Below are 9,608 nucleotides of genomic sequence, written 5' to 3' on the forward strand. Positions count from 1 at the left end.
GGTCATGGAACAAAACGAGTGCTATCTCGTTCAAGTCATCGAGCTCTGTGTCCAGTTCTTGCAGGACGACCGCTAATGGAGAACGCAAGAAACCTGCAATTACGGCCCGAGGACCCAATCTGATCAATCAAGGCGTCGACAATGCAGCCCGCCGAAACAATGTCCAAAGTGCTGCAAGCTGCAGCCAAAGCAACGGGGGAAGATGCCACGCTTTTCTCCTGTCATTCGCTACGACGCGGAGGTGCAACAGCCCTGCTTTCAGCGGGCGTCGACAGCACCGCAGTCATGTTACACGGAAGGTGGAAGACCGACTCATACCAGCGATATACGTCGTACACAAACGAGTCGGGACGACACCTTGCCGCCCAAATGGCATTCGGGGTCTCTAGCACGGTGCAGCAAGCTGTACTGCGGCAGTGAACTCTTGGGGCACACGCTCCATGAGCGCGATTCACATGCAGACGCTACAACGCACTTGCTGCTCCAATACATTGCTGTTTGAACCCCATGCCATGCTCAATATGTTTCCAACGCTCAATTACAGCTAGTACTGACGTTGAAAATGGTGTTTTTGTAGCGGAACGATGGAAAGACGTTTTTTTCGGAAGACTAGCTGCGCTGGTTTTCAGCTGGACAACCTCCAGATGCTCAAGACTGCCGCCGTCTGCGAACGAAGTTGGGATCAGCAAGTTGCCGTTCAACAACAACTTCAACAGCAACTACCAGTATGGCCACAGAGGCAGCCACGAAAAGCAACAAAAACCTGCTGCTCACTTTCGAATTTGCAAGACCAACGCGAAGTACCAACCAACAAAAACCCACCACATCCCTCCCGGGCACACGCTCCATGAGCGCGATTCACATGCCGACGCTACAACGCACTTGCTGCTCCAATACATTGCTGTTTGAACCCCATGCCATGCTCAATATGTTTCTAACGCTCAATTACAGCTAGTACTGACGTTGCAAAATCATGGGGCACGCTTTGGCGATGGATGCAATCGACGCGTTATTGAGCGGCAATTGACGTATGCGCTTCATGGGGTGATACTTCCTTTCAGGAAGAAAAAAATATATCCTCTTTATCGGTTCTACGAATGAATCTTTTTGCTTGCTGGGCCAGCTTCCACCGAGCTATATCATGACTTTTCCGGTCGTTGAACGGTTTGATTTACTCACCTTGGACTTTTTCACAGTTCTTTATCGCATAGTTGTCGATAAGAAGGTAAATAAGGCTGGCAAGATGGCCCACGACTCAGTAAAGAAGAATCAGGACGGCAAGATGGTGGTGTTGGTGGTTGACGAAGCATGGTCCCTACTTATTAAGAAGGCAGACCCAGGCGCGCTAACAGTCAGAGTTAATGATTTTCGTCTATTACGACGAGAGCTTGCTTTGGTCAACAACAGAATCGGAGCAGAAGGAGGCATTTTTGGAGTGTTTGTAGATACAAACCCAAAGATTTCGGACTCCGAGTCGGAGGTAAGGCCGTCCTTAGCGTCCGACCCGTCTTCTCAGGCGACTTTTCCTCCTTTTGTGCTGACTCACACTATGGATACTCACTGGCGGGAGTATGAGCAGAAATTAAATGGGAGTAATCAAAGAAAGTCCGATGATGATTACATGACCGGAGGTGGACAGGTGGAAAATCCAAGTGAGACGGCAGAGCTGAATGGCGAAATAGCTGCGTACAAGGCGATTGTGACCGGGAGCGAGGACGATGCTTGGAATGCGTTGCTGCGCATGGCTCGCCCAATGTGGTGGAGCACTTTCACCGATCGAGATGGATTGCCACAAGCTTCTTCTGGGGATCTAGTCACCCTAGCAACAAATAAGCTGCTGCCAGGGCTCGATTTTGAGCAAGACGCCTCATCAAACGAGAAGACCACGTTTGGTGTTGCATCGATGCTCTGTCGACTGGGTGTACGTCCGTACTCAACGTCGAAAAAAACTCTGTTTGAGATAGTATTTTAGCATTAATGAAGTATCGCTTGGTGCTTCTGGCATTGCATTCGTAGTCCTTACGGTAATCCTTCGTATGTTTGTTTCCACAGTGCGTGCAGATTTTCATCTCGACATATTTGATTTTACTATGAGCGCGCTCGATCTCTTTCGGTTTTAACTGCTCCTTAGGTAATTTATCCAATCCGAACTTCTCTTGCATCCAAACGAGCAAGTGTCTCCACATTTCAGATCTCTATATTTCCGCCGCTGTCCGTTAGCTGTTATTAGCTGTCTCGCAAAACTCATTGCTTCTATCAATAAATGACTGTGGGGCAAATGCCGTCACCTTCTTGCTTGCGCAATTTTCTTTGAGCTCGATATACTTTGAATGGCACATGCAAGAACGTAGCGAACTCTTGATCTTTCATTTTATGCTCAAGTTCCACATCAACTTCGTCATCGGGGACTTGCTTGCCAAATTCAACAATCATCAGACGACGAACGATTTCGCCAGCTTCGTCTGTGTAGTTCGGCATATGATTCGAGTTGACTAGAGTTGGAATATTCCAATCTAGGGAGCCTTTCTCTTTGACGGGGCACGAACTCGAACCGCGAGTCATCATTGATAAAATATCTGCTCGAAGAAGTGTCTTAGCGATGTTATGAGACATGTCATCGCAGCAAACGACTTGCCTCGTGGCAAATTCACTCAGGCCAAATATTTCTCGCATTGAGTTACTTAGAAGTCCTATAGGATTATGCTGACGGCAAAGACGTGCTAAGCGAAACATGGTTCAATAGCGGTGAAGGCGGTGAATCAACCACCACCTTTGTGTGATCGGTTCATGCGTAGAACGGAGAAAGAGGATATATGTTTTCTCTTGAAAGAAAGAATCACCCCATGGCCAAGATGGGGCTAGCGCGAATTCGTGTTGAAATTGAATCGTCTAAGGACCTTGGCTGGAATCTTGGTCCTCACAAGAGCTCGTAAATGGACGCTTCTTTGCGATTCGGGCACGGTACGTCGGGTCTACACCCTCCACGAACTCCAGCTGGACGTTGGAGCTCGTGTTGATGCACGGTAACGGAACAGACTTGATGAAGCGTGCACGAGCAGCAAATGGGCCGTAGTACGCTTCCCAGCACGTGGCATCAACAAACGCGGAATTTGGCAGCATACGTAGGTCAGCCGTCACCTGACTCGTGCAATACAAGATGAATAGGTCGTCGGTACCAGCAGCCTTCGACCGCATATGCTTGAAAACGCCCAGTGATAGCTTCCCTTCGACGCATTTACACTGATAAACCTCGTGAAAGAAGCCCTTCGTCGCATCTTCCAGACACAGAAATGCATCTCCAAACGGAGACCCGTCTGCAGATTGATACAGAAAGCACTTTCCTTGATCATTACCGCAAGAGCACCTTCCTTTCTGAAATCCTTCGGTCTTCGTTGGCATCCGCTTGTCCGCAAGCGCGTACGTCAATTGCCGCTCAATAACGCGTCGATTGCATCCATCGCCAAAGCGTGCCCCATGATGTATATCCGTCCATAGCACAGGTTCCTCCTGGGCGAAAGCTTGCGATTTCAACGCTCGGAACTTGCAGTTGAAATGCTCCCAACGTTGCCAAGGTTTCAAGTCTTCCAATCGGTCTGCCGGTGCGTAAGTAGCTGGTTTGTTCCATGGAATATCATGCGTTTCCAGCAGCATAAAGAGAATGAACGGGCATTGGAGTCGAGTTCCCTCGAGTCGAATCAACCCACACGAGATAACTTGGTCTAGCGTTAGATTTCCAAAAAGCGAATTTCCATCGACCCACTGACGAGAAATTACCGCAAGAAATGCTTGCTTCATACTCTGCATCTGGGCAACAATCGCAGGGTACGCCTGTCGAATGGCAGCCAGCACATTGTGCATCACCGGAATGAATTCAAAAGCTTGCCCCTGGTTTCGCAGCATCACCTTGAACAATTCTTCCAATGCTCTGCCATGCCCGCCCATGTCATCCACCAATAGCTGCGTCAAAGCTTCATTGCCGTCGTTGAATGTATCAAATACGTCTCTTCCGTTGATCTTCGGGCGCTCCAATGATGTCGTCTGCAGCATCTCTCTCCATTGTGGCGAAACGGCCAGAAATTCGTCCACTGGCTGGGTAATAGTCGCCGCGCAGATCACAATCAGCCAGCACTTGGAGGCATTGACGAGGCCACACAGCGACGCAAACGCCGTATAAAACTCGGAACGCTTGCTTCCTGGTTCATGCTGAAGCTTTTGCAAGCTGTCGACACAGAGAATCACGCACATTTGGCTCGAATCAGTTCCGGTGATCGCTGACAATTTTGACAATACTTGTGCAGGGACAACATGATTCGCATGATCCAACAGAAATTCCTCCCAGACGACCGAATCCTGCAGTTGGTACAGCATTCGAGTTCCCATCATCTTGCGGGGGTCGGACAAGCCATAATTGTCGGTTGTTCCATTCTCAAAAGTGATCTTAAATGTGTAGGCATTCCGCAAGAGCTGCTTCATCGCTGGATCTCCTTGCGTCTCATCACGAAAGATTTGCTGCTGCAAGATATTCGGAAATTCGTCAAGCAATCTCGACTTTCCAGTCCCGGGGCCATCTAAGCACACGAATAGCGGATGAGTTCGCTTGTCCGTCTTTCCATCTCTCCAAGCTTGATAATGACAACCTATGGCGGATGCAAGGTTGCCAAGATCCAATGAATTCTGGAAATCCCATTTCGCACCAGTCGTCCCGACCAGAGGCTTTGGCTCCTTCCAAACGAACGATTGCTGCGATAACATCGGCACAGCCACTTGACGCTGCGTCGGCACTTGCACAATGAGCGCATTCTCTTCATTATTCCCATACGCCGTCACTGGGGACCACGACTGGGGCAGCAGCACGCTTCGCTTCGCATCGTACTCCGCACGGTTCGAGAATACTGTGAGATCGGCCGCAGCAACGTTCGCGAGATCGCTCGGACACTCTTTCTTCACTGCCTTTCGGAGCGTATCAACATCTTCAACATCCACACCAACAGAAGTCGCCGAGGTGAGATCCTTGCCGTTCTCGCCCACGAGCAGGAACCATTTACGCGCCGCCATGCCAGGCGCTCGAGAAAGCACTCACGATATAAAATGTGAGGTTGACTCCGACAACTGGTACTTCAAGTTTGTGCTTCATCATCGTTTCTTCCAGGTCTCTTCCTTTCAGTCATCTTATTAAACTTATTAATCTTAAAAAAAACTTGCTAAAAAGATGACAGAAAGGAATAGATCGGTGAATGGCTGCTTTTGCGCGCAAGTGGAAGAGAGATTTTTCTGATGGAACATTCATCAATATCCCGCCTAAAACAGCTTTAACGAGTTGGAACAGGTGCAACTACAACGTCCTCTGGCGAGCTGATCTTATCCGAAGCCAGGGGTCACGACAGCTCCGTCACCCGGCTGGCTGTTCCTATCCCAGAGCCTGGGGAGTATGACTTTACCGTTACTGGACAGGCCTAACATTGTTTACTCATTCCTCTTTTTGCCGCACAGCACAACAAACAACAGCAAAAAACTCCAACTTCGGACTTTCACTCTTTCTCAAGATGCCGCGAGCTCACGTCCTCATTCTACCAGAAGACGTTCCGAGCGAAAACCTCGAGGGACCTTCCTACGGGGAAGTCCTGTCGAGGATGACTGGCCCAATGGCAAGCATTCGATTGGGAGTGGACCCAGCAGGGGGTGCCAGTCGGCGCATCTCAGTTCCACGGGACCTCGCCATGCAGCGGCAAGTCGACCCCGATGAGAGCATTATCGACGGCCCGGGTTGGCTCCTACGACGCGCGGTGTGTGTAACAGAGGAAGGTGTTTTCACGTACGGTCAAGTCACCGAATACGACGGTAACACAGTCACTGTGACCGGCGTGGAGGGAGACAAGTTGGTGGCAAAAAGCGATGTCACCGAAGTCGCCCCTGTCATCGCTGTTTTTCTGTGGAAGGCTCGAGTGCTGCCCACTATAGACTCCACTGCCAGTCTATATCAAGCACATGCTCTCATCCTGGACAGACTGCTAGGGCAGAACGGACAACGCGGAACTCGAAGTATTCCCAAGTTATTGGCCGGAATCACAACTCCGGCGTCGATGCCAAAGGCATCGTCTCAAATTCCATGGCTATGCCCACGTACGGGCCTCCTGGGCCAGTTACGGGTAGGCCACGTAGTCGACTTTGCGTTCTATGTAGACGGAAACAGGAATGTCCCAGCACGTGTCCGGGTTGGGGATTTCTACAACAACGACCCCACAGCTCGGGTAGGGCGGGGTGCCGTACCACGCGAGACGCCCGCCAGACGTGTGGGTCACTCTGACCTTCAACACGACAACGATGACGACGACGAAACCTTCAACGACCTTTTGGAAACATTAGTGACCGAGACCGAGTCAGCAAACCGACATCGACCTGGAAACGAGGAGGCTGCTGGGGCCGATCGAGACGACGAACTGGATCATCCAACGACCTATGCTATTCTTCGAGCGCTCGCCGATAAACCGGTAGTACTGCGTGACTACGTGAGCCAGCTTGAGCGATCATCAAAACGCCGACGACTGACGACACCAGTGATACAACCGGCTCCCACGCCTGCTGTAGATGCTGAGGCGCAGGCTCCTAGATACCAACCTTCGCTAGACGAGTACACACGCCATGTTCGACTTGCCGGCCATTTCGGACCAAGTCGCCGTCAACTCCAGCCCCGATTCCCGCGCTCGATTCCGACCGACGGCGGCTCAGCAGACAATTCACCAAGCCATCACGTCCGTGGGGCACAAAGGTAAGGATGCCATGTTATTTGTAGACCATGCCCGAACATCCGAGTCGACAAGGTTCCTGCCCCACCCAGCAATTCTCCGCCGTATGTACTCATTCGAGTTCGGACCGGGTGAATTGTCAGTTCTTCACCTGGTACGCTTTGACCTTGACGCTCAGTTCAATCTGTCAAATACGCAAGGTGTCAACCTCGGGAATTTTTCTGACAAGATCAGCCTGCCTCCGACACCTAAGACCCCCACGCGCATGCAGTTTGTGTCCGCCATCGCAACGCTCAACGGGTATGCTGGGGAGTTTTGTGAAGACACAACCCGATCATTAGTGGACGCCGTTCACCGATTTGCCGAATCACTGGTAGACTACGACCCGTGGACACCAATGGAGATAAAAGCATTAGCATTCTGGTGCAGCAAAGTATTCGGCTCATACCGCAGAGCCGTGCAAAGCGACTTCACTTCGGGCCAAAATTCGCGCGCTCAGATTGCTCTGAGGATAAACTTTCAAGATGCGGAGCTCAGCAGCATCCTGTTCAAGTTGTCACGAGGAAACTCAATGCCCTACCGACAAGCGTCGGAAGGGTATGCACAAGCGCGGGAGTCGCCACCAGCAAAATTGGCTAGCCAAAGTGCGGGTGTGCAACAAAAAAAGGGGCGGCCGGTTCCGGCGGAAGTCCTCAGTGCGACACCTCGACAGCATGGACGTCAGCTGTGCCTACGGTATATTTCAACACAGGGTTGTCCTTCGCCGACTCCCGATCGCTGCTTGAGATCATATCTAGCTCACTTTGAGGTCAGGAGTCTCCCACCGTCAGTTCATGCGTTTGTCTGCGAGCGGTATGGGGGATCACGTGCTCCACCTGAGACCAAGTGACTCCCGCGACCCTCAAGTGATTCGTCTGGGTGCAACCTTCCCCATACAAGCAAACAATGTCCAATCGGCAGCGTCACAAGCAAAATCGTAAAACAAGTCCAAGACGCGCTGGAGCAGCGCCTCCAGCTGGAAGAATCACGACTTGCGAAGTGGAGGCAAAAAATAATGGGTTGCGCCAGTTCATCGTTCCAATGTCCATCCACCTCCGATATCAATTATGCTAGTGTCCGTGGTGTGTCCCGGTATATCGAAGGTAGGAACACCACGTTGGAGGCCACGATTCGACAGTGGAGGGCACAAAGCACAGATGACCCCAGACCAAACAAAGCACTAGACAAAACTCATCTTGAGTGGTTATTGCACGGCTATAAGGAGGCAGATCTACTAGTGGATATCGTAGATCGTGGGGTGTACCACCGCTTTGCTAAACGGCAAATTGAGCGGAAAGCGGCGAGGACCCACCAGAACCATAAATCTGCAAGGACGCTGAAGACGGCCTTAACACGTAGCGTGCGGGAGGGCCAAGACAATGGAACGTACCTGGTGGTAAACGCAGAAACAGCATCAAGATGGACTGGCTTACACCTCAGTCCGTTTGGCTGCGTGCCAAAACCTGGCATTGACCCATGTATTGAAGCTCGAGTTATTCACGATCTGTCATACCCGCAAGGTGGCTCCACTAACGATCGGTCAAAAGCCGAGGATATTCCCCAGTTGTCCTATGAATCCTTTGACGCTATCGCTCGCCGAATATTGGAGCTTCGTCAGGAATATCCTGGCGTCGTGATTCGATTGATGAAGGGAGATGTCAAGTCCGCATTTCGGAATGTTCCAGTTCATGAACAAACTAGCCAACTTTTTGCAGGAAGCATCCCAGAGCATGGTGTGGTGGTTGTCGATTTAGCGTTACCATTCGGCTGGACGGGATCGCCAGCGTATTATGGCGTATTTGGTAACGCAATATCCTTCTTGGTTCGCCGCGAAAGCCCAGCAAGTCTCATCCTGACAAACCCAGACCGTCAACCGTTCTTCAGCTACGTTTGGGTTGATGATCACGTGCTTATCGAGCCGGACACGCCTGGACGCCTTGATGCGTGTGCATGGGCCCTACGGTTAGCAATGATGGCTGTGCTAGGGCCACGGTCAATCAACGAAAAGAAATTTACATATTGGGAGACACATCTGACTGCGTTAGGACTGGAGTGGGACACTGTCGCAATGACGGTCTCGATGCCACAAGAAAAAATTGACAAGGCCATCGATCGACTTCGCGCGATGCGTGAACGTGGTTCGGCGACACGGAATGCACTTGAAAAACTACTTGGCAGCCTCCGGCATGTCTCTATGTGTGTACGCGCTGCAAAACCGTTCTTCCAGAGACTGATGACATTGTACAGACATGCACCCCGCCTTGGTTTCATCAAGCTCACAAAGGGAGCCCAACTGGATCTCGCATGGTTTGAAGCCATTATACAGCTTGGTCAGCTTCGAAGTGTCCCCTTGACCCTCTTCTCAGTGTTGCCAGTACCTACTGTTCAACTTTATATGGACGCAAGCAATGATGGTCTGTGCGTTCTCTATGAAGATCGTCGAGAGTTCATTCGACTTCAGTTTGATGCAGAAGAAAAGGGCATGATTCGGCAAGGAAACTTCAGCATAAATGTCAGAGAGCAACTGAGTGTGGCATTTGCAGTGCTTATGTGGGGTGCAGGATGGTCTAACGGAGAAAATGCAGACTACACACATGTTCGTGTATGGATCGACAACAAGTCTGCAGTGGCATGGTCCAATCGGTTACAGAGCAAAAATGAATTTTCCCAGGAGCTCAATCGAATAATCGGTGTCGCGGAAGCAATCCACAGTTTCCGTCTATCAGCGGAACATATCTCGGGGTCGCAGAATGTCATGGCCGACTTGGGCTCCCGGGCATGGTCTAACGTATCCATGCTAACCAAATGGCGCTCTCTAACATCTGC

General features: G+C 50.8%; 1 protein-coding gene across 1 annotated transcript; it reads right to left on the minus strand.

Annotated features, from left to right (window-relative positions):
- Nucleotides 1-2,889: 2,889 nt before the first annotated feature.
- PITG_04963 (crinkler (CRN) family protein, putative) lies at nucleotides 2,890-5,055 on the minus strand (the record flags this gene model as incomplete). Its single annotated transcript, XM_002905608.1, has 1 exon — nucleotides 2,890-5,055. One exon carries the CDS (start codon nucleotides 5,053-5,055, stop codon nucleotides 2,890-2,892), a length of 2,166 nt encoding a protein of 721 aa, XP_002905654.1.
- Nucleotides 5,056-9,608: the final 4,553 nt, after the last annotated feature.

This window comes from Phytophthora infestans, genomic scaffold, assembly GCF_000142945.1.
Source record: "Phytophthora infestans T30-4 supercont1.6 genomic scaffold, whole genome shotgun sequence".
Classification (NCBI taxonomy): domain Eukaryota; phylum Oomycota; class Peronosporomycetes; order Peronosporales; family Peronosporaceae; genus Phytophthora; species Phytophthora infestans.